The sequence below is a fragment of the Lissotriton helveticus genome, chromosome 7 (assembly GCF_964261635.1).
Source record: "Lissotriton helveticus chromosome 7, aLisHel1.1, whole genome shotgun sequence".
Taxonomy (NCBI): domain Eukaryota; kingdom Metazoa; phylum Chordata; class Amphibia; order Caudata; family Salamandridae; genus Lissotriton; species Lissotriton helveticus.
Genome location: NC_136068.1, coordinates 83,427,329 through 83,453,576, shown reverse-complemented (window position 1 = coordinate 83,453,576; position 26,248 = coordinate 83,427,329). Strand labels below are relative to the sequence as shown.

General features: G+C 47.1%; 1 protein-coding gene across 1 annotated transcript in view; it reads left to right on the top strand.

Moving 5' to 3' along the window:
• Nucleotides 1–22,106, top strand: part of ACRBP (acrosin binding protein) — a 182,940-nt gene extending 160,834 nt beyond the window's left edge. Inside the window, exons 7-9 of the mRNA XM_078652948.1 lie at nt 13,057–13,224; nt 13,348–13,434; nt 19,597–22,106. Coding sequence (XP_078509074.1) covers nt 13,057–13,224; nt 13,348–13,434; nt 19,597–19,737 — 396 coding nt within the window. The 3' untranslated portion in view covers nt 19,738–22,106. The remainder of the gene's footprint in view (nt 1–13,056; nt 13,225–13,347; nt 13,435–19,596) is intronic.
• The last annotated feature ends 4,142 nt before the right edge of the window (nt 22,107–26,248 follow it).

Here is a 26,248-nt window from a genome sequence, read left to right as displayed (position 1 = left end):
TAGGGTGGGGTGCTCATCTGGGGGATCTGGAGGTCAAGGGTCTTTGGTCTCCAGAGGAAAGGTTGCTTCACATCAACCTTCTAGAATTGCGGGCGATATGTTTGGCACTCAAGGCCTTCCTCCCCTCCCTTCGCGGTCGTTCGGTTCAGGTCCTGACGGACAACACGACCCCGATGTGGTACATCAACAAACAGGGAGGAGTGGGGTCGCAGTGTCTCTGCAGAGAGGCTCTGCGTCTCTGGTCCTGGGTTCAGGACCATCAGATTTGTCTGATGGCAAATCATCTGGCCGGGGTTCTGAACGTTCGTGCAGACAGTCTCAGTCGGCAGTTCTCTGCCGACCACGAGTGGAGGCTTCACCCGGAGGTGGTTCACGACATCTTTTAGATGTGGGGGACTCCTCTGGTGGACCTGTTCGCCACTCGCGAGAATGCTCACTGCCTGTCGTTCTGCAGTCTCCAGTATCCGATGCAAGGAGCCTTGGGGACGCGTTTTAGTTGAGTTGGAGAAATCAACTCCTTTACGCTTTTCCTCCCATACCTTTGATTCCTCGGGTTCTGAGGAAGATTCGCCAAGACCGGGCCCAAGTCATATTGGTCGCCCCGGACTGGCCAAGAAGGGTGTGGTATACAGATCTTCTCCACCTCTCCTCTCACCCGCCGCTCCGTCTCCCTCTCAGGGCAGACCTCCTCTCTCAGATGGAGGGGCAGGTTCTACACCCCCACCTCCAGACATTACACCTTCATGCCTGGAGATTGAACGGGGCAACCTGAATTCCTTTTCCCTCCCGCCTGACGTTGTGGATGTCATCTTGTCAGGCAGGCGTGACTCCACTAAGTCTATCTATTCTTATAGATGGTCAAAATTTGTCACGTGGTGTGGGGAAAAGTCTATTGACCCTTTGAGAGCCCATTTGTCTGATGTTCTCCAGTTTGCCCTCTCTCTGGCACAGCAAGGCTTGCTGTTGCCACAGTTAAGGGCTATCTTTCTGCGCTGTCGGCTTTTCTCTGTTTGCCTGATCAGCCTTCTCTTTTCAAATCTCCTGTGGTTTTAAGGTTTTTAAAGGGTCTCACAAATAAGTTCCCTCCTACTCCTTTTATTGTACCTCAGTGGGACTTAAATCTTGTATTGACCTTTTTGATGGGTGCTCCCTTTGAGCCTCTTCACAAATGTCCTATGAGGCTTCTGACTCTCAAAACAGTCTTCCTCGTTGCTATAACCTCGGCAAGGAGGGTAAGTCAGCTTCAAGCTCTTAGTTACAAGCCCCCTTTCTTGACCATTCATGCTGATCGAATGGTTCTTAGGACCAGGGCTGCTTTTCTGCCTAAGGTGGTAACTCCCTTCCATCTAGGACAGTCCATTACCCTTCCTACCTTCTATCCTCCCCCTCACCCTTCTAAGGAGGAAGAGAGGCTGCACCGTCTGGACCCCAAAAGGGCGGTGTCTTTTTACTTGGCCAGATCTAAAGACTTTCGTTTGGATGACCAGCTCTTCATTGGGTTCGCTGGTTACAAGAAAGGAAGAGCGGTCCATAAAAGAACCTTGTCGAGATGGATCGTCCTCTGTGTAAAGATCTGCTACTCTTTGGCCTGTAAGGAACCACCAGAGGGTATAAGGGCTCATTCTACAAGGGCTAAGTCTTCAACCTCAGCATTGGCTAGAGGTGTTCCTGTAGAGGATATTTGTAGAGCGGCAACTTGGTCTTCCCTCCACACTTTCGCGAAGCATTACTGCTTGGATTCCAAAGTGAGGAGGGACTGTCACTTTGCGCGTTCTGTTCTCCAGGATTTCCTGGTTTAGAAGAGTGGTCACCCTCCTCCGGGAGTGGGGACTGCTGTGGGACTCTATTCACAAGGTGAGGAATCCACGCGCCAGATGTATCTATCAGAAGAACAAGTTACTTACCTTCGGTAACGCTTTTTCTGGTAGATACAATATCTGCCTGTGGATTCCTCACTGACCCACCCGCCTCCCCGTTGTCCGCTCTTCTATACCAGAGTTTCTGTAATGTATTTATTTTATTGTCAAGGATTTGTTTATTTCAAATGTTTTATTGCATTTGCTTCACACTATGTGTGTTACCTTGATTTTTTTATGATATTTGTACTGCGTATACTGTGTATATGTCTACTGTCATTGGTCCGTCCGTGTGCCTCGAAGGCACGGAAAAAAGGGCGGAACTGATGTCATCACGCCGGCGTGGACCTATTGTAGGCGTCGGTGACGTCAGCGGAGTCGCGAGCGATGTCGTGTCTCTATGACGTCCGAGTCCACGTCGGCGCGAGGCTACAAAAAGAATTTCCGAATGTTGCTGACGCAATGGGATATTCACAAAGTGAGGAATCCACAGGCAGAAATTGAATCTACCAGAAAAAGCGTTACCGAAGGTAAGTAACTTGTTCTTCTGTGCTACTACATACTCCGCGTTTGTGCGTGGATCGCTGATTTGGCTCGGGCAGGGGATCCCGTTTAAGGAAACCCGCAGGGCGGTGGACAAAGAGGGGCGGTATGCCCTCATAAAAGGTCTCCTGGATGGACAGCCCCTACTTCTTAGTAGCATTTAAGCCCCGAACATTGACCAAGGTAAGTTCTGGGACTCTTATCGACCGCCAAGCCTCAGGCGGTGCGGGTGCTCCCAAGCTGGACAGCAGGTGGTGGATGGGAGACGGACCTGATCTCTTTCCTTTCTCCTGGTATTGACCGAGTGTCACCCTGTCCAGGCTTCCTGGGCCACACACCGGTGCGTCTCCAGCCCCAGCAATAGATGACTCATGGCTCTCCAGTCCGCCTCACACTGCGTCTCCTTCGCCGTCTGCAGTTGTTCCTGGAGCCCGGCCTGGGTCAGATTCTGGGAGGCTTTGGGGATTCCTGGGGGGCCCAGTCGGCCGTCAGCCGGAGAGCCGTCATATAGGCCTCTCTGCTGGCCCTAGGTGTTCACCAATGGCCGTAGGGTGTCCTGTGGCAGTTCTGGCCTCCCATTCCTCTCCGCCGCTAAGCCGCCGCCCACTCCTCACCTCGTTCTTCCTGCCGGCAGCGGATGGGGCACAGTGCTGGGCCTGGGATAGAGTTGCGCTCTGTTCCGAGCCGGCAGTTCACGGCTCTTCTCTACGGCCCTCTGTCCGCTGTCCATGATGGTCGCCATTTTGGGAGAGCAGCCGCGAGGCAGAGGCCCTTCAAATCTTATGGTGTAGCCCCTTCTCGCTCTCGCAGGTAGTCTCTAGTTATGTGCTGGGCATCCGGTAGCTGTCAGAAGCAGTTACATGTCTCTGTTGGGCCCCACCGCAAAGATGATTGCTGATTATGCAGGCTGGTGTACAAAGCTCTACTCAGTCACGTCAGCCATCTTAGCTGGCTTGGCCACGGCCCCCGGCTCTCATGCCTTCTTGATAATACTGGTCCTGGTGCTCTCCTGTTTCTGGTCCTCCACCTTGTCCTGTTGGCCTTCCTGGTTTTGGTCCTCCTGATCATGGTCCTATAGCCCTGGTTCTCCTAGACTAACCCTCTTTGTTCTGGTTCCCCTAGCCCTGTTTCTCCACCTGATCATTGTCCACTGAGCCATAGTACTCTTGGCCCCTTTGGTCCTTCTGGCCTGGTTATCCATGTCCTGCTCTAAATCTCATTCCTCCAGGCTCACTTCATTTCCTGGCCTCCTTAAACTTGACACTTCTCCTTTTTCTCCTCCTAGTCTTCTTTGTCTTGATCTTGGGCCCATTTGCCTAGTCTTACTTGTCGTAGGTCCCCTTGTTCTCCTGTTCTCTGTCCATCTGGCTCTGATCATCTTGGCCCTGTTCCTCCTGATTTATTTTTTTGTTTCTGATCTGTTCCTCACGGCCCTGGTGCACTTCCTGGTCCTGGTGCACCTGGGTGTGCTGGTGGTCCTGGACTTGTTGATGATCATGGTTTTCTGCTGGTCCTGCTCCAAACCTAATAATTCAACTCCCCTTCCCATGGTCAGCCAAGTGCCACCCCCAAGCTTGAGAAAACACAAGAAGAGAGAGGAAACAGTCCAAGGTGATCCTTCATACCAAGGTTAACTATATGAAAAAAGGGGCCAAGGAGTGTTTCCTTGGACCATTATTTCCGTAATTTAACTCCTACAAGCCTGTCACATAATTCTATTTTAGTAATAGCTTTGGGTTTTATGCTGAAGAGCGAGAGGGACATGGAGGGCAAAAACAGAGCCCATTAGTAACCTCTCTGAAAACCTCTTTTTATGTATGGCTTAACAGCACAGCTGTCTGCAGACGTATTGTTAACTATTGTATAAAACATACATAGAGTGGGCTTTAGCTCGACCAAGCGAATACTACCCACTCACCTCATGTTATAAGCTACTTCAAGTATCATTCCGCCTACACAAAGTGCTTTCATTAGAATGCATAAGAAACTATTTTACACCTAAAAACCATACTCCATCATCACAGTGTTTGTCCCATTCAGTTCTTTGTTGCTACTTTTTTCCAACTGTTGCAAATCCATTAGTATACGCTCTAACATAAGCAGGACCCAGATTATTATTTTTTTTTTAAGAAGTTTTTATTGCAGATGTACAAAACAAACATCGAAATAGGTCAACCTTCATAATCATCATATCATAAAGTACCTCTGTATCTATAAATTTGCACACAGCCATTTAGCCCACATCCCGGAGGCAGGGCGGCATATCAACCAGTTCAGACAGAGTACACAGTGGCCGATTCTAGGAAATGTCTGGTCAACAGCATAATATAGTATCCGCTTTTATACCAACAAACTCCCTTCCCCAAGGCACCGCTAAGCACAGTCAACTATCCTGTATGGGTGACGCCAGAATACCAGTGTTCGCTGTGTCAGACCTACACTATCGCTACCCACACTGGTGATTCCTAAGGTCCCTCAGTAAGCCCTTGAGGTGCCCTTATGTCATGGGTTCCAAGGGTCCCTATCCATCAGTCCCCGCTAACTGATCATATTACTGGTGCTTCCCCCTCTCCACAGCGGTGCACTAATGCGGTCCACCCATCCCTCCCTCTCCCCTCCCTTCCCCCAACCCCCTGCTGATGTGGGTGGCATCTGTGAGTTTGGCACAAGAGTACGTTACTAATCGGGCATGCGCATTCATACAACTAAGCCCCGTGGAACCCCCTCCGCTTATCCTTCCTGCTCTTCATCCTCAGTCATGTGGTCCTTCAAGGCCTGTACTATGACCTCCCAGGCCCTCGCTTTCTCTAAACTTTTTTCGTTACCCGACCTGGTAGCCAGTCGCATTCTAATTACTCCTTCACACCTGGACCATTTCAACAGCTCATTCATCCATCTCCGCACCGATGGACCCTCCTTGGATTTCCAGTGCCAGGTTATCTCTCTTTGGGCTAGAACGAGTCCCAGGTCAATAAATTTGCTCGTGACTTTCGTCCTAGCCGTATGAGGGAACCAAAGCAGCAGACAGGCCGCCATGTCAAACTCCACCTCCCGGTCAGTAATCTAATTCAGGAGCTCCCCCACAGCAGGCCAATATGTCCCCAGTTTCAGGCAACCCCACAGCAGATGGTCGAATTCAACCTCAGCTGCTAAGCATCTCGGGCACATCGCATCTTGCACTCGAAAGTACCGTTTGATCTTCCCCGGGGTCAAGTAAGCCCTATGTAGTATGAAGAAGTGCACCTGCTGAAAACGGGCGTTCCTACAACCCTTCCACGTCCGTTCCAAAATATGGCCCCAGACCGTGTCCGGTATGGGTTTGCCTACACTGTCCTCCCATGTTGCCTTCAGCTTGGCTAGCGGTTCTAATCCCTCATGCAGCATCCTGGAGTGGAGACAGGTCACTGCCTTGAATGTCCCTGCTGCCATTACCACATACTGGCAGGCCATGGTCGTGGTCGGCTCCGTCAGCCCTCCCCTCCAGTGCTTCTGCATTGCTGCGACCACTGCCGCATGCAAGAAGTAGCTTCCATCTGGGAGCCCAAATTGATCCTGCAGTACCGTAAACGGCATCAACGTTCCGTCACGATATAGATCCCCAACGACCCCCGTGCGGCAGCGCTGTCAGCATCCCCAAAGGGATCTCCAGCGCGTATGGTCGTGCTGCTTTCACCCGTTTCAAACTCCTATGCCAGTATAGTCGAAGGGTCCTCTCCTCTGCAGTCAGAGTCCTCAATTCCAGTGTCTGTTGCATGACAATGTACGACAAGATGTGTCGGTGGATACCTGCCCCCCGTGTATGGTCTGGGCCTCTAAATTCTCTAGCAACGTTTTGTGTCAACACTTGCAATTGAGCCGCCAGGTAATACAACTCAAAATCGGGGACTGCCATCCCCCCCTCGAGTTTGGGTCGCGTCAGAGTATCCAATGCAACCCTACGCCGGCCAGTCCCTCATAGGAAACCAATAATCATCGTTCTCAATTCTTTAAAGATCAGTTGTGGGATCCACGTCGGAAGGGTGCGGAAATAATAGAGCAACCTCGGTAGTGCCACCATTTTCAGTAGCGCTACCCGGCCCAGCACCGACAAAGGGAGGGAGGCCCAGAAAGACATACAGCCCCTCAGGGCCCGCAAACAGCACCCTACATTGCCATCCAGTAGGTTCATGGTATCATGGTAGATGCGAACACCCAGATAGGTGAAGCACGCACCCTCCCAGACCACATCCACCGTAAGAGGGGGATACTGCGTATCTGCCGGCAATGGGTAAACACAAGTCTTATTCCAGTTTACGTTGAGGCCCGACAGCCGACCAAAATGTGACACCAACTCCACAACCCCTTCCAGAGCCCTTTCCGTGTCCGCTAGGTACAATAAGAGATCATCAGCATACAGTGATATGATGGATGTCCCTACCGTGCTCAATCCCGTTGTACCATATTCCTTCCCTTGCTCGCGCTGCCAACGGTTCCACTGCTAGAGCAAACAATAGGGGAGAGAGCGAGCAACCCTGCCTCGTTCCCCTGTGCACCGGATAATCGGAGGATATGACAGAACCTAATCGCACCCTGGCAGTGGCCGAGGAGTAGAGAACCCTTGTCCATTGTCCAAAGCCGTCTCCCAGGCCGAACTTCTCAAGCACCTGGTCGAGATATGTCCATTCAAGGCTATTGAAGGCTTTTTCGATGTCTACAGATAAGACTGCTGGCCTTTGATCCGCCGTCCACGCACCATCCAATAGGCGGACCAGGCGGCGGATGTTTACGGAGGTGTTCCTAGTAGGTATAAACCCGGCTTGGTCCCCGTGTACAAGCGTGGTCATGTGTGGTAACAATCTCGTGGCCAGGATACGGCTCAGGATCTTATAGTCCACTGTCAACATAGACAGGGGCCTGTACGATGTCACATCTGAGGCCTCCCTACCAGGTTTCAGCAGTGGTATCACTAGGGCCTCCCTCATCGATTGGGGCAGTCGCCCGAGCGACAGGGCCTCCGAGTATACCGTCAGCAGCTTGGGCGCCAGAGTATCTATATATTTCACATAAAATTCAATCGGGAATCCATCTACCCACGGCGTCTTATTTTTGGCCATCTGCTTAATGGCCACTCGAATCTCTGACAACGTTATCGGGCCACCCAATGACTTTGCGGTTTCATCCTCCAGTTGTGGGAGATGGACGGTTTCTAGGCAGTCGCCTATTTCAGAGCTCGTCACCTCCAGCCGACTTGCGTATAAGTTCGTATAATACGATTGGAAGCGCTGTAGCACCCCTGTCTGAGAATAGACCATCACCCCCGTTTCCGCCTTAATGGCCATAACCGGGCTACCCCTAGGTTCCTGATTAGCTAGTTTAGCCAGCAATGTGCCCACCTTATCCCTCTCTGCATGTACCTTGGTGAGATAAAGCTTATAATCATAGCACCTCAGACGTTCCGTCTCCGCAGCAACCCTCTCCTTCGCCTCCATCAGTCTCTCCTGCAAATCAGGTCGCTCAGGGCTACGCTGTTCCAGGTCTCTCAACACATTCTCTGCTTTCTCCAGGTCAACCAGGACCGTCGCCCTTTCATTCATGAATCTGCCCATACAGACACCTCTCACCACCACTTTCATCGCATCCCATTCGATCGATCTCGTGGCCGCAGTCCCCTCATTCTCAGCAAAGTAGCTCTCAATGCCCTGAAGGACTCTATCACTAAACACCGGGTCCTCTAATGTGTCAGGCCGCAGCCTCCATGTCGGGACCGCCGACCTTACCCTTTGCCACCTAATCGTCATCAGTAAGGGATTATGGTCCGAAATGGTCCTGGTTAGGTACTCCGTGTGGGTTGACAAGGCAGCCAAGGGGCCACTACAGAGGATGGAGTCTATCCTAACATGTAAGGCATGCAGTGCTGAGAAGAAAGAATAGTCCCTAAAGTCCGGATGTTGCTCCCTCCCAGGCCCGGACTGGCCGTTGCGGGCACCGGGCAATCCCCCGGTCGGCCGCATGGGTGGGGGCCGGTTTTGGACCCCAGGGGGCCGTTTTTGTTACAGGGCCGTTTTTTGCAGCATAGCTGCAAAAACGGCCCTGTAACAAAATCGGATGAAAACCGGCCCTCGCAAAGAGTGAGGTCGCACCCCAAGGGGAGAGGGGGGGCCGGCTGAGCACTTTGCCAGGGCCGATTTCGGTCCCCAGTCCAGAAGGCCCCACCTTTCCTGCCAATCCTGTCTATGTGAAGCTAGCCTACGCACCGGGGAGTCAACCAATGGTGGATGCGACCGATCTAAGAAGACATCAGTGATCGAGTTAAAGTCGCCTCCCAGTATTATGTGGCCAGCTAGAAAGTGTGCTAGCGATCCCGTCAGGCAATCCAAAAATCGGGCTTGGTCAGTGTTAGGGGCATATATACTACACAGAACCACATCCCGACCATACAGCCTCCCCTCCACCGCCACAAACCGCCCCTCAGGGTCTACCAACTGGTTCAAGGCCTGGAATGGGATCCCCGCTCTCACCCATATCAGCACTCCCCTGGCATAAGCCGAGTATGCGGTACCAAATACCTGTCCACGCCACCTCTTCTGCAGCGCAGTGCATTCCTGTTTAGTTAAATGGGTTTCTTGCAATAGTGCAATTTGGATGCCTCGCCGCACCAAATGGGCATGCACCTTGTGTCTCCTTGACATCGTTCGGAGTCCACGGACATTCCACGTGAGGCACTTCAAATCAGGTAACGCCCCCATTGCCGCCATCACCCCACCATCTCCACCAAATCAATCTACCACCCACATCATTGCAGCAAAACCCCCCACTCAGAACACCCCAAAAAACTCCCCAAACCCCACACCCCAGAACAGGACCTAACAACAAGTTATCAGCCCCCATCCAAACTCGTAACACAACACACAATTCACTACTCTGTAGTCGTTACTACAGAAGGCCTTAAGGGCAATGGGAGGGTGATTCAGAGCCAACCGGGGGCAGGCAGGCACCCCGCTCCTAGCCTTGATCCCATATTACACAGCAACACAATACCTGGCAGAGCGTAGAGCACCAGGGTATAATATAGTGAATGGCCTACACCGGTACCTCCCGGAATGTCACTCGTTAAATAGTCCATCCGCCGTCTGCGGGGTGACCTCCGGTCCGCCAGCACTGTCCACCTCCGAAGCATCTCCTCCAGACTTCCTGCCGTCCTCATCAGAGTCCGAGCCCACCGATCGCCTGTCAGGTTGTGAGCCCGTAATGGACGCCGTCGCGGCCAGTGCTCCTTTCCTGTCCGCCGCCATCTGGCCGTCCATTAGCGCCTTCTTGAGTTTATTCCGGTTGCGGATGCGTTTCGACTTTCGCATCTGTAGCGGTTTCTGTCTCTCACGGTCACCTCTACCTCTGCGATCCGTACCGGCCCGATACAACTCCAGCCACGACCATGCCTCATCAGGGGTCTGGAAAAATTGAGTATTGTCATCCACTATCACTCGCAATCTGGCCGGAAAGAGCAAGGAATACTGTATGCCCTCGTCTCTCAGTTCTTTTTTCACGGAGAGATAAGAAGCCCTGCGCCTCTGGACCTCCTGTGTGTAATCGGGGAAGATCGTAACAGAGCTATTGTCCACTTGAAAGGGGCCCAGCGAGCGTGCTCTCTGTATCAGGAGGTCCCTGTCCCTGAAATGCAGCAGCTTAACCACCATAGGCCTGGGAGGGCGGCCCTGCATGGGCGGACGGGCCGGGACCCTGTGCGCCCGTTCCAGGGAAAAGAAGGGGGACAGACCCTCCGGTGCCACGGCCGTTTTAAACCAATTCTCCATGTAGGCCACTGCGTCATCCCCTTCAACTTTTTCCGGAAGGCCTACTATTCGTACATTATTGCGCCTATTGCGACTTTCGGCATCCTCTGCACGTTTCTCCAGTGTTTCCAACCGACCTATTATATCAGACAGTTTGTGTTCTGCAGTCACCACCGCGGGTTTGAGCTCCTGGAGCAGCAACTCGTTTTCTTTCACTCTGTCTGTAAGCTTAGCATGGTCCGCTCTCAATAGGCCCAGTCCCGTGGCGACCTGCGCTATATCCGTATGCAGGAAGTTCTTGGTCGCATTTATCGCCTCCAGTATTCCATCCAGTCGCATATTCAGCCGCCGCTCCTGTGCTGAGCTTTCCGGATCTGTATGAGCACCTCCATCTGCGCCTTGTTCAGTCGCCTTACTCAGTGCTACGCCATCACCTTCAGCGGCCATCTTGTGTCCCGTGAGCGCCATCATCGGTTCGCTTGAAGGGGGATATCCCAGATCTCACCTTCGTTCGCTAAGCAAGGGTCGCCCCCGACCTTCTCTGTAATTCAACAGGGTCAGTGGACTCCCCATGAAACGATCGTCAATCCCAGAGACAAAGGCGATCGCCACACACGGGCGCACTCCCGTGCTCAAAATGGCCGACCATTTACCGCCTCCCCCTGCTCCGGGCAGGCAGCTCCCACATCTAGCCCGATCTCAGTGAGCACCCGGGGCCGCTTCTTAACCAGTTTCACATTACCCACTGTATGGCTATAACAGAAAACAGGAGGGTCCAACCAAGCCGGGTGGTAATGCCAACTGTATAGTCCAGGGCAGTCCGGGAAACTTAATGTGGGGTTAGGTGCCCAGTCCGCAGGTAACTGTCGCTCCGGGGACCACTCCGCATACAGCCCAACAGTCGCTGTCGCGGGCCGTCGTCTAATTCAGGGATCGGCGACCAGCCGGGGCATCCGGCAGAGCGGCTGCTGGGTCCTCCAGGACGCAGGTCTGATCCGTTCTCGTTACACTCTCATTCTCCGCTGGACCGCTGGGCACAGTCGAGGAACGGCGACTTCCTACTCGGCCGCCATCACCAGTGACGGGGGAGTGGCACCCCGTCCACAAAATAATAAGGCAGCGGCGAGGGCGCTGCTCGGCCACTCCAACTAAAGAGCCATTTGCCGCGGCAGTTGTTCTCCTTTCACACCTTCAGGCTCCGATGTGCACTATGCTGCCGCTGCGAGCCGATGTGTCGGAGAAATCAGCCTCCGTATTTTGGGGTCGGCGCCATCTTGCCTCGCTCTGTGTCGTCCCACCGAGCAAAGATATCGGGCCCCAACACACTTCTCGGTCTCCTTCCAGGCCGGAACAGCGTCCCTCAGCTACCCCGATACACCGCACAGGATAATCATGCTAAAAACAGCGCGTGTATGGTAAATTACAGGATAAAATGCGGGATCGGGCACGGAGCTGCAGGCTCACGCCGCCATCCCGATCGGCGTCCAAGCCACGCCCCCTAAGCAGGACCCAGATGAAACACTGGGGAGTGTAGATCAAGAGAGGGCAATGGTGAGAGATCAAAGCAAGCTGCCATAGAAGGAGCTAAGGCTTGATCCCCAGAACAAAGTAGCCACAGCAAATTAAGTCTCAAGGACTACAAGAAGAAGCACAGCTCATGAGCCATCTGTTGTTAGAGCTCAGGGATATGTCTCTTTGGTTAAACATTGGAGCAAAAAGCATTCCACTCCACCAAACTGGACCATTTGCAGACCGAGATAGTGCTGGGAGCTTACAGTGCAGTGGTTTGCAGCACCTGTTTCTGTGGTCTTGCACCAGAGGGGGGTTGCGCAAAGGCCTCCTACTGAAGATTTTGGGCCTTGTTTTAACACGTGAACAACTTTGACCATTGCGTACTATGGGTTATCGACACTCACGAAATGTCCTGAGTAAGAAAAAGATTCACACCAACAATTCATTAAAGAGTACATTGCTGCCATGACCCAAAAATGGATGTATGACATTACAACGCATGCATTTACATCGCATGCCTTTACAACGCAAGTATTACAACGCAGTCCATTACAACGCATAGTGCTTTTGGGCGCTGGATAGTGAATAGTTTAATTTACTATTCCAACTCCAGTCCCCGTGGACACTAGGGAAGGTTATTGGATAGTAAATTAACCTATCCTAGAGCGCCCCCCCAGAGCAATGCGTTGTAATAGTTTGCGTTGTTATGGTTGCGTTGTAAAGGCTCTGCGATGTAAAAGTTGCGTTGTAAGTGTTGTTCACCCCCAAAAATATATCAAGATCAACTTACAATCCCACCCTAATGGAGAGGTGAAATGCTTCCGAAAGACACTCAACAAGGTTATGCAACTAGCGGAGGACCACAATGTCTTCATTGAAAGAGTGATTTATGCATTTTTTACGAAATTTATACCTATAGCCTAAGTTTAGACTTAATTTCTAAGTTTAGACCTGAAGTCTAACTTTAGACTTCAGGGCTAAAGTTAGACTTCAGGTCTAAAGTTAGACTTTAGTTTTAAAATTAGACTTTAGTTTTAAAATTAGACTTTAGGTTTAAAATTAGACTTCAGGTCTAAAGTTAGACTTTAGTTTTAAAATTAGACTTTAGGTTTAAAATTAGACTTCAGGTCTAAAGTTAGACTTCAAGCCTAAAGTTATAATTTAGGTCTAAACTTAAAGTCTAAGTTTATCTTTGTGAATCGGGAAGCGAGTCTTCCCTGTCCACCCCTTTTTCCTAACATTGCTATGCATCAGTTTGTTCCACCAGCAGGTCGCATGTGGTACTAACAGAAGAGATACTCAAGGCTGATGGAGCAGTTACTGCGAGCAAGCAACTGTTTTCTACACATTCTGATCCTCCATTGCTTTGTTCATAGGCTAATGTCCTCAAGAAGAGAAAATTCTATGGGATGAAGTTGTACGCCGGGATGGGGCCAGACTATTGGTGCAGCCAGCTGCAATTTCATGGTTGCTTTGGGCCCCACGTCAACAAGTGGTTGAAAAAGGAGTACTCCTACTTCCAGGAAGGGGACTACCCAGACAAGGTTAGTGTTGCTTACTGCCATTCAAGGTATACCTACACCTTACCCTTCCTGGACCCTTTCTATCTTTCTCCTAATTTTCAACTTAGAATTCTGAATCTTTTCTCTGGTTGTTTATGTCCACAGGTCTGCGACTCAGAGCAATATCAGCACCCAAGCTACTGCTCGTTTAAGCACCACCAGTGCCAACAGCGCAAATTCCATGACTCCAAGGTGAGAGAGGGTGCGGGTGGTGACCGATGGGTTTATGGGAGATAGAGGCCAGATGTAGTAGATAGACAAGCTTTGTAGAAGATAGAAACCTGGGGTGGATCACAGGATCCCGGGTGGGGTCCAGAGACCTTGTGCTTGGTGGAGGGACTATATATGGGGATAGATGCCGTGCTCGAAGAGATGGAGCCCCAGGCATACACCAGTGCCTAGATGATGCAAAGCTTTTGCCTGGAGCTAGAGAGCTTATGTTCGGGTAGAGACCCTGCTGGAAGTACACGTACTCTACACTGTTTTCCTATTTCCCGCTTCCACCTTTTCCCTTCCTTTTCTTCTTGTCTCTTTCTTGCTCTGGCTCAAAGTCAGATGGCAAAGTTTTAGTCCCCAAAAATTGAATGACAGTGCCTACCACCTGCAATCACTGGCATAAATTAAGCACTGCAAGGGTGTACTTGCCCCATTGAAGGATTCAATGTGTGCCTAATGGTGATTAGGATGGTGTCTGTTCCCACTAGGAGAGGCAGACAAACTCATTGTGACATCAGACGGAATGAGTGGCACCGAGTGAGAATCGTCTGGAGGATGTTGGCCAGACATGGTAGGCGTTGGCGGAGTGAACCCATGAAGGAGATTCCAAAAATCAGAATGGGGAGAAAGAAGCTGTGATTCATTCAGCTTCCATGTATAGTAGTATTTAATCGAAAGGGCAATGAACCACGTGTCTTGGAATGCCAGGGTCTATAAGTGTTGTAAAAAGGCCCGGTTGTATGCTGTAGGTAACAACATTGCATGCCTTTGCCAGGCATTTTTTAGCACGCATGTTTTTACAGCGAATATACCTTTACAACACATGCCAATATTATGCATTGTTATTAGATTTCAAACAATGTACTTGTGGGGGGGAGACCCCCCACCCATCTCAACTTACCTTAAATGTGTGGTATTGGCATGCGTTGTAAATGCATATTCGAGGTAAAAATATGCGTGCTAAAAAATGCTTGTTGTAGAGGCTGTTTCCCCAAAGGAACTTATACACTCTAACTATATAGGTAGTGGTATATCTTGATTCTCCGCTTGACGAAGTCAGGTGAGCATTTTGATCATAGGGTTCTTTTCCACCTGAGTTTCCCGTTCCTCAGGCAGTCAACTTTCCTCCACCTGGACGAAGACCATCTGGTTCTTTGACTGTCGCGATTAATGTGTAAAAATATGTGAAAAAAGTGTAGAGTTAAAAATAACTTGTGTCCTGTAAAGAGCATTTTATTGATCAGGAAGGTAAGGTTACAAACAGTGCTAGGTGCTGTAGTGGATGTGTAAGTGGTCCATTGCACCTATGTAGTATTGTTATCAGTGGTCGACATATTTCAGTCCATAGGACCGCATGATCGGCGGACTTTCATCAGGACAGAAGAAGGAGTGGTGTGGATCTAGGCCGCTGTATAGTAGGTAACTTTAAATCACTCACCTATGTTTGTCACAAAGTTCCTAGGCATAGATGCATCAAGGTAAAATCAGTTCACAAAGGGGCAGATTCTCGGAATCTTCCCCTTTGCGACTGGTATTTTTGCATTTGGGATGCATCATCCCAATGCATAGCAGATCTTAATGCAGAGCACAGTTCTGTGGGGGATGGTTCGCTTCTGCACTGACTTGCCTTTTTTTGCTGGAAAGGACCCCATAAAAAGATGCTCATCCACCCGGTGTTCTGTGGAATGATCAATTTAAAAACTGAGCTCTCTTTTGTGATCCAAGCATTGGAGCCTCTCCTTCTCCTTCTTAGAGGGGTAAGGTGGAGCATAGAACATCAGCAAGGTCATAGTTTCACTGACAGCATCACAATATTTGATAGGAATTATTCTCATGTCTGCAGAATCAGTTTGTCTGTATGCCGAAGTGGCACAACGAGCCTGGAGGTCACTCATACACCGTGTCTAGTTTTCGGGTTGTACCACTCATTCATCTGCACCTGGCTAGCCTGAAGGTTTTACTTTGACTGACTCATGTATTGCTCCATTAACGTTTTGAGTCCAATTACATAGTCCACCACATCCTTCTGTACAGACTCTGAGCTTTCTTTCCACCTTTCCCTGACTATGGTGAGTGAACCCCACACCAGGTTTCAATACAGAAGTTCAAAGGGCCTGAAGCCTACCACCTTCTGCGGAATCTCTCAGTAAGCAGACAGGAGAAGATCCCACTTCCTCCTGAGGTTCTCTGGCAGAGTTCCAAGCATATTCGTCAGTGTTTTGTTGAACAGCTCCACCAAACCATTGATTTGTGGGTGGTATGCTATGGAAAAATGGTATGTCACCCCAGCTTACTCCCACATATCTCTTATGCAAGAGGAGATCAAATTGGTTCCCTTGTCAGAAATTACCATTTTCATAAATCCAACCCTAGAAAAGGTCCCCACCTACCACCCATGCAGTCATGCTCCTCAGAGGTACAGCTTCAGGCTACCAGGTGGCCTGATCCACCTCAACTAATATATACGTCTTGCCTGACTGTGAGGAGGGATCAAATTGACCAACTATGTTGAGTTCCGCCTGCTCAAATGGAACACATAAACTGATAGAGGCACTAATGGTGCCTTTGTCCTCCCTCCTGACTTACCACTCATCTGGCAAGCTGAGTAGGTTCCATAGAACATCTCTGTGTTTCTGTGCATCCCTGGCCATTAGAACAGTGAGTCCAACCTATCCCAGGTTTTTCTAATGCCCAGGTATCCTGCCAAGGGCACTTTGTGGGCCATTGGCAGGAACGTCCTGTGCACTAACGAAGCCACTAACCTCCTGATTCATCCTGGCTGACGGGAGTTGTCTCAATGACCCATGATGTGGTGGGTGCAAGCATAATGTGAATGACAGTCGAACAGGCCAATAAATGAAGAGCGCTTACTGAGAGTGTGCAGTGTGTTTATTATGTATTCCTTTTTTGGAAAACGTGTGGCTAGAAAGCAGCTTTGATGAAAAATACAGTTATAAAGTGTGATCAACTGACATGGGATAATTTGTTCAAAGGCGAGTTGAAGATTAGCTCCTGATCTTCTCAGTTCACTTTCCTACACCACCACCACCATCTCCTCGGGATGTATGACGTTACAACGCATACTTTTACAACGCCTACCTTTACATCGCAAGTTTTACAACGCATACCATTACAACGCATAATGCTTTTGGGCGCTGGATAGTGAATAGTTTAATTTACTATTCCAACTCCAGTCCCCGTGGATAGTAGGGAAGGTGTTGGATAGTACATTAAACCCATTCCCTATCCTAGAGCGCCCCCCAGCGCTATGCGTTGTAATAATTTGCGTTGTAAAAGTTGCGTCGTAATGGTAGTGCGTTGTAAAAGTTTCGTTGTAAAGGATGTTTCCCCCTCCTCGTCCTTTCATATTCCTCAATTTAAAATACCAGCTGATCAAAAATTCCCACTTAGCCAACATAAAGCGTTCCAGTGTCGACTGGACAAAGCAACAACTATGCAAATTTACTCCTTCAATTTGCACCTTTGTATTAAATCAAGAAACCAGTTTTGCGAATGCTACACAGGTTGGCTTTAGCGCCAAGCCCCAAGTAGAGCCTTGTACACAGGCTGCAATTCTCTCCAGGAACTAATATGGCAATGTTGTGTTCAAGTGGCTATACAATTTCAGATAGGGTATGAAGAAAAGGAATTTCTAGAGCAGACATTGCTTTAAATAAATAGAATTTGGCTTTTTTTTGTATAGCACCTATGCCCTGGCTCAGCATTTTCCTGGTTTGAATGGAAACTGTATGGGTGGTATGTACATTCGGATGAGTTTACCTGTGGTATGTCAGTCAGCGCATGCCCATTTCAGGATCAGATGGCAAGGTTGTAGCGTTCAACTACTGTGAATGTTCTAAACTCAGGGCCAGATCCACAAAGGTTCTATTACAAGTATGTGTAACTTACTCTTGTAGCACATCTAACATACAACTGAATTCATGCAACATTTGGGAATAGGAAAACAGAGATTTTGGCAAAGTTTTAAGTGGAAGATAATTTCCCGGTTGACTTGCATTGAAGTTAAAGCAATTTAATGTCGGTGAATGCTAAAATGAAGCCATTTTTTACTTTAAAAATTGGGCTCAATCACCTGCCTCTAAATAAGCCAGGAGTCGCTAAAAGAAAGTAGCAGGTACTTTTTTGTGACTAGGGCCCTCGGAGTTTAACAAAATCTTTTCTTGCAAATGGCTTCGGACATGGCCAAAGCAAGGATGTATAGATGTCCTTGGCAATTTAAAGAGGGGAAACCCTGTTGAGCATGAAGTAGGAAGTTACTATGTAGGGCACAGGTCGAATTGGAGAAGCTTCAGTGAAATGTGCTTTGGAAGGTACACCTTAGATATTGCCTGATTGAACCGTAGCACTTGAAGACCTGCTCGAAACGAATAGTTTCTTACCTGTCGGTTAACTTTTGCAGCTTGAAGATTTTCTGGATTTACTATGCTGTGCATTATTCCGCCATCTAGTGGTTGGGTCCGGAATTGTAGTATTTCTTCTCTTTTTTTTCTTTCTGTTGGTGGACGTCGAAGTAGTACGATTTGGTGCCCTTCTGTGACGTCGACGGGCTTCCTCCGGAGGCTCCCACCTTTGGTAGCCATCTTCGCATTCTTTTTTTTTCTTCTCCTTATAGTTCTCTTCCTTAGCAGAGAAGGGTGGGTTCGCTAGTGAACCCAGAAAATTCTTCAAGCTGCAAAACAACTCCGACAGGTAACAAACTATTCATTTTGCAGCATGAATCTTTTCTGGATTCACTATGCTGTGCATTATTGCGCCAACTAGTGGTTGGGTGAAATTGAAATACTAGGATTTCAAGGTAAACATGCAGCAGTACCTGCTGGCTAGCATCCAAAATAAAGTAAATCCTGCATGTATGTCGATATGATATGGCACAGACTGTCATACTCTGACCTTTAACATATGGAAGGGGAAGCTCGTGAGTGTGTGTGGAAGAGTAGAGTAGAGTTTTTAGGCCCCCTGTAAACATGCTACATCTAACCACCAATCGTTGACTACAGAAGGATAAAGCAAAAAATAACTGTTAGCAAAGACCCCACGTGCCCCAGTGTAAGATTTCAGGACTTTGTGTATTATATTTTTTTAACCAAAGGATGAAGGAGGTGTGAAATAGAAAAGGGGTGACACTCATTCAGAGCAAGTGAGACTTGAGGGTCTCGATTTAAAAAAAAAAAAACTAATTTATACTCGTATGTGTACATACTTGCTGGGTGTAGATTTGCAAATTCCTGAAATGCACAAAGGTTTGCCAGGTTACGCCTAGAATAGCGTGGCAGTCAGAAAGTGCAAATCCACCTTCTGACTTTTTTCTGTTTTTCTCCAGGAAGAAATATTTCCTTATAAAGAAAATCGTTCCTGCACACCCTCACCAGTTTAAGGGGTGTTCCCTTTCCATCTTGGAAAGGGTCCCTTGTTAGGAATACATTTATGAGATTTGTTCCAGGGTGGAAATCGGTGTGAAAGGGATTTGCAAATAGCCATAAATATATAAGTTGGCAATATGTGTGTGTAAGCAAAACCTAAATATGCAAATAGCTCTGTGAAAGGGGTCCAAGGTGTTTTGAGCAAGGTCTCACCTGGTTCCAGGCATCCAACCATGGACCTTCTGTATGGTTCGGACCCTGAGGAAATTAGGCAGATAGATTAGTGGACATAAACAAGAAAGTTGGGATAGTAACTGGCAACTAAGTAGAGCACGCAATGCTTAATTTGAGCCGGCGTTTTTCAGGGCGCAGCACCGGCACTTAATTGTCAACACAGCGCTTGTGACAGTCTGCCACAAGGTGGCGCTGTCTGGCTAACTTAGAGATTTGGGGGCCTGGAATCATCGATATTGTCACACTTGTAGGAGTGTGATGGTTAGGAGTTGTGTTGTTACGGTCATTGGCACCATTGCAGGGGCAATGTGTGGTGCAAGCTGCAGTGGCCTCCTGACAAGAGCCCTGGCACTTATTATTATTATTTTTTTATATACAAATTAAGCACTGACATAGCAGAGAGCACTGCATAGAATGAGGCAGTAACACGGGTTTATCATTAAGAAAGGAAGCAATGAGAAATGAGGTAGGAAATTTGTAGGTAAAATGAAATGAGGTTTCACTGTCGCCCTTTCTCGTGCAGGTGTACCGTGTTGGATGCATGAAGGACAGAAAATACAGGATGATTGATGAAGGCTATGAAGAAGTTCAAGATTTTCATCGACACATAAGTTTAAAAGCTCTGCAGAGGGATAGAGCAAACAATGATGCAGAAATATTTTAAAAAGAGTAAGGCGAAAAGGAATGGAGGAAGGAGGGAAAGAATAGGAATGAAAAAAAAAAAAAAAGACAAAAAATATTTTATTTATACTATAGGAAAAATAACGAATTCAAGTAGAGAAGGAAAAATAGGGAGAAAGGATGTAAGAACGAGAAAGGGAAAGAGGAGAAAAAATATGATAGAGGAAGAATCATAAAGGCCAAAAACAAAGGGAGAAATTAAAAAGCAGAAAAAGCTCTAAACAGCCGCCTGTAACACCCATTTCTGGCCCCTCGGTGATCGAACTGCTCCGGAAGACTCCTGCCTCGGCTCCCTCAGCTCAGGTGGTGGCAGTTACTTCGCTTCAACCCATGGTTCAATCATCAGCTCAGCCAACAGCTCAACCAAGTGCTCCGAGTGCACAGAACGCCATCTCTGGGTCAGCAGTGACATCTAGTGGACAAACTAAAAATGGAAAAGCTGGTGAAGAGGGAAATGCTGTCATTCTCACAATCTCAGCGGCTGAAGAGAATACCTCAGTGAGGCTCCAGCAATCTACGATGGCAGGTTTAGCAGACTCTTAACGCTGGAGTGCGAGGTATGGAGAGTCACCTTCCTTGTGATGTATTACCTCTCTCTACTGATCTGGTAGCCCAGGGTACACCGACACTTTTTACAACTTCGACAGCCCCACCAGTAACAGAACCTGATGCTGCCCTGACAGCTCTTAATATTCTTGAGAATGTGGTTGTGCAGGACGGTCAAACACCGCAAGGTGGGCAGACTCAGGCTACATTTAGCGCCTTAATGAGCGATATGCAGGCATCAGGATTTAGCGCCTTAATGAGCGATATGCAGGCATCAGGAACCAGAGATATCTCAAAGAATCCGGAGAATCTGTTGGGGGAGCTAGATGGAAGTGGGAAAAACTGTAGAGATGAGATAATCCCTGACCCTACTGACAGTGATAGGGATCCATCAGACTTTTATTCAATTTCCGAAGGAATTGAAGAGGCTAGATGGTCAGACGACTCTGAACTCGATATCGAGACTAACATCGAGTCTGGGACAGAGAGTGATCATGAGACAAGAACTGGCGAATCCAGGGAGAATAAGAGAACCGCCTACGGAGGAAAAGAGCCATGGGGTTAGCTTGGGATTATTCCCCTTCCATGATACTTGGCTCTCAAGAACATGAACATACTTCCAGCTCGCGCTCCACTCAACGTAGCTCTGTACATCAGCAAGACGCTACACTCTCCACGGTGATGGATACAGTCCTTCAGGCTATTGCCTCCCATCGTGAGGAAACATCGAGAGATGGTCGCAAGGCACAACTAGCTCTTCATAAGGTACAGGGAGTAGTACGTAAACTCTCAAAAACTGTTGGCACCTTTAACACTCGAATGACAGAAATGGAAGATCGCATAGTCATTAATGAGGCTGAGGCTACAGCCACTCAGGAACAGGTTGAATCACATGAAGCAGAGCTAAGCGATGTGAGATGGAAGCTCGAGGACATGGAGAATCGTCTTCGACGTAACAACCTACGCGTCCTTGGAATACCTGAAAACATCGAAGGTACTGATATGCGAGCTTTCATCATCCAGCTCTTTAAAGACACACTTCCTGAGCTCTCCTCATGGAATTGGGAGTCAGAAGTGCAACGCGCACATAGAACACCATTTGCTTTAAAACCCACCCAGAAACAGGGAAACTATCCACGGGCGGTCCTGGTATTTTTTGGTAACTTTCTTCTCCGACAAGCCATTTCAGACAAAGCCAGGCCAGAAGCCCGACGTACCAGAGACTCCATCTCCTATTTTGTTAGGCCGGATTTCTGCCACACTACGGTGGAAAGGAGGTGGCGCCTACGACAGCTTATCAAACCCTTTATGGAGAAAGAAAGCACAAGTATACCTGAATAACCCAGCCAAACTGAAAGTACTGTATAATGGACAGACCAAATTTTTCACCTCCGAGATAAAAGCCAAATAATTTTTAGACAGTATGACCTAATGATTTAATGATGACAAATCCGGTAAAAAAAAAAAAAAAAAACTTTTTTTCTGGGCCGATGGCTGGGAAACTAAGGAGGATGGAAACTGGGTTATGTCAGGGTAATTGGTTGAGATAATTGGTTAGGGTTATTAGCTAATATATTCATACAAGGCCAACTCCCCCTATATCTTTCTCTTCTTTATCTTTTTTCTCTTTATCTTACCTTTATCTTTATTCTTTCGTGCTCTCTCTATACTTAATTTCAATCTAATAAATCTCTCTCTTTCTCTTTTGGGAAAAGTATATTTGTTTGATGTGGTTTTTTTTAGGCCTGGTCTGGGAGTGTCTTTCCATCACTAACAGACTCTTATAGAGTCTAATTGCCTCACTGTGTTGGGTTTGGAGGGTGGGGGGTGGGAAGCAGGGGTTGGGAGGGAGAGGGAAAGGGTAGGGGAGGGGGAGAGGGAGAGGGGGGGAAAACGATAAAAATGAGCTTGATCAATAGTATAAGTAAAAGTATAAGAAATGTTCAAAACCTGCGATCTTTTTTTCTTATCAGGAACTGCACGTTATGTATGATGATTAATTGGAATTTTGACTGGAATATTAATATCGAGTCTGAAATATGTTGGTATATTTTATACAGTATAGAACAAGCCGGTGTGCTGGGGGATAACTTTAAATGGGGAGATTAAAACTGTGGTGCTGGAACGTTGCTGGCCTTAATGATGGAAAAAAGAGGGCTCAACTTTTTCAGTTACTACATCAGGATCCTGTTGATATCCTATGTATTCAGGAGACCCATATAGCCGAAAGTGATAAAAATCTATTAAAAATTCCTGGTTATAATCTGATCGCATCAACATCTCAAACATCTAAAACACGTGGGGTCGCTATTCTGGTTAAACCGGGCTTGGCGGTCCCTAGACGCCAACTGGTAGATAAATGCGGCAGGTGGGCTTTGGTCCAATTGGAGCTAGGCATCACCATCTGTTCACTTTATGGCTCCAATCTGGACGATCCACAACTGTTTGGTGACCTTGAATTAGAACTGGCCTCTTGTCCTGGCCCCCTCATCTTATGTGGGGATTTTAATTTGAACCTAGGGAACTTAGTGAATAACAGATTACCCCAGAATTATAATGGCCGTAAACCTAAGGTTTATAGGGCAGTATCCCATCTGATGGATAGTCATGACTTATTTGATGTATGGGATATGTTGAGACAGAATGATAATGGCTTTACCTACTATTCTTATCCCCACAATAAGTATGCCCGATTAGATTACATCATGACATCGCTACAGAAAGCGGCCCTAATAGATATTATTAAATCCCCTAAAACCATCTCTGACCTCAACGCGCTCACTCTTTTCTTTGATTTGGATAGTTTTAAAAGACCTAATATCCAGTGGTCATTTGACCGTAAGCTCCTTGTCAACCCTGAATATATAGACCATATAACATCATGGGCCCAAGCTTTTTTTGATTGTAATCAATATAGTGCGCCTAGGTTCATTGTCTGGGACTGTTTTAAGGCAGCGATGAGGGGGGAGACTATATCGTATGTAGCTAAGTGTAAAAAGATTCAGGATAGTATCATCACTCAGCTTAATTTGGAACTCATCAACCTTAAAACACTACATGCTAGCCAGATTCAGCGAGGAATTTCAACTTCTAATACATTGCAAAAGCTATTGATCTTAAAAACAGAAATGAATAGCTCGCTAACGCAAAAAGCTGCGGAAATATATCAAGCTAACAAAAATAAAATCTATGAATCAGGGGAAAATGTAGGGAGACAATTAGCTCTTAGAACCCAACAAAAGCACACATACAATAAAATAAAATATATTGAATATGAGGGACAACAATATTCTTCTACCCAAGACATCGTAGGTGTGTTTCAAAAATACTATCAGAAACTTTATCAAGGGGAAGATGATCACCAGCCTACCAGCGATACGAAAACCTTTCTCAATGAGTGGCTGTGTGAACCAGAATTAATTAAAAAAATTGATCAAGCAGTTAAGGAAGATCTTGAAAAAGAAATTACAACTATAGAGCTAGAGATAGCACTATCAGATCTCGCTAATGGAAAAGCTGCTGGCCCCGACAAGATCCCTTTAGATCTATATAAGGCGCTGGGCAAACAGATACTACCCTATCTATTAGATCTCTTTTTGGGGGTACAGTACCACTCAACATCACCAGACTCCTGGAAACACACTAACATTGCGATATTCCCCAAAAAGGGGAAACCCCCTCAGTTTCCGTCTTCATACAGGCCTATATCCCTCATAAACTCTGATTCAAAGCTATATGCCAAAATTCTTGCAAATCGGTTGAGTAGGGTCATCGAACATCTTGTATCCCCGTGGCAGCATGGCTTTATTCCCGGTCGGGGCACGACTGATCATACCCGTAGAGTTATTTCCCTATTTGACATCACAGGCGCCACAGGGGGTGAAATATCGATGATCCTGCTCGAAGCCGAAAAGGCATTTGACCGTGTATCTTGGCGGTTTTTGTGGGACATTATGGAATTCAACAATTTTGGGCCTGGTTTTATTAAAGCCATAAAAGCTCTGTACATCAATCCAAGGGCCAAACTTTCCATCGGTGGCGCAGAATCGGAGTTTGTAGAGGTACAAAGAGGCACTAGGCAGGGATGCCCATGCTCCCCGATATTATTTGCCCTTTAATCCTTTAATTTTAAAGCTTCTTACTTCCCCTCAAATACAGCCAGTTAAGGTGGGCCTCTACTCAACTAAAATTTTGGCATATGCCGACGATATCGCCGTGCTTACAACCAATCCGGCTGACGCAGTAATAGAAATAGAGCAAATTACCCAGGTTTTTGGATCTTACTCTGGCTATTCTCTAAATAGGGATAAAACCATGGTTCTCTGCACGAATAACATCACATATGACAACCCATATAAGGTTAAAAATGCGACTTATCTTGGGGTAAATATATCTCCTGAGGTGAAGAACATCAACCGACTTAACTATGATCCTTTGATCAGTATAGTAAAAACCGACCTCAGGAGGGTAGACAATCTACATCTATCTATAATAGGGAGGTCAAATTATATTAAAATGAGTATATTTCCGAGAATACTTTATCTGTTCCGGGCCATTCCACTGATGGGCGATGGCTCCACTATTAAAATTCTAGACTCCACTATATCTAAATTCTTATGGAGCTATGGGAAAATTAGGAGAGCGTTACCATTACTGACTCTTCCCCTACACAGAGGTGGCCTTGGAATCCCGAATTTGACATTCTATCTTTGGTCAACACTACTTCAGCAAATGGGTCAACTTTTTAATGCTAAACCCTCCATTTTGTCTAATATAGATTTACATATCCCTTCTATTTTTGAACTTGGATTAGGCGGTAGGTGCCAAGGTTTATTTTTGAGACAAGTTGAGGCATCATATTATAAGAAGACCAAATTCAAGGTGATTAGTGATTCATGGAAAATATGGAAACTTGCCTCTAAACACCTAGGTATCCCTAAAATCACTAAATACACCTCTTTATGGCATAGTAAGATCATACCAGCTTATCTAAAGGATAATACCTCTAGGAAATGGGAGAATCTTGGCATTCATACACTAGGTGACTTTTTTGGACAAAATGTTTCTCCATCCTTTGAAGGGTTACGGCAGAGATTCGATATTCCATCTACAGATTTCTTAAAATACGTTCAAGTGTTTACCAGTATCCGTAACTCTAAACTTAACATTAATTTAGAGAATGTTCATTTTTTTTCTATTATTGGGAGACAGGCTACCAGGATAGGAACCCTATATGACCTACTCTCTGAATCTTCTGTTGATGATTTAGATTGTGTTGAGCGATCTTGGGCATTAAAATTGGGAAACCCAGATGTGGACATTGACTATTCCCTAACCCTCTCAGCAACATTATTTCTAGCCCCCAACCTTAAAGCTCAACATTATAAAACTATTTACAATCTGTATTATACTCCGTTTAAGCTTTTCACGTGGGGACTGCGGGCAGATGACTGCTGCCCAAGATGTGGACAGGCTCAAGCAAATCTAATCCACATGTTTGCAGATTGTCCCAAACTTGATATCTTACTAGCTATGATTGGTGGATTTTGGGCACAGGTTTTTGGTCGGAGTCTTAGATCTTCTGCTACTTTATATATTCTCGGTTATGATGAATCCTTAGGCTATAGTATGGAGGAACGTAGGATTGTCTTTTTAGGCACCGCCGTCCTCCGTATTATACTGGCTGCGCGATGGAAAGATCCTGCTGCACCCACTTTTCAGATGTGGCTTAGTCGATTTCTTGCCACATACAAACAGGAGTTAGCTATATATAGGACAAGAGGTAGAAGATCTAGAGCTCTTGGTATCCAAATTTGGGCCCCAATTTCTGATTGGTATTCCAATGCAAGATTCCCTTCCTGATATGAGTTGAACTGACATGTTGTTATGAATTTATATGGTGTTTTCTTTTTCTCTTTTTCTCTTTTTTTTACTTGTCATTGGTAAAT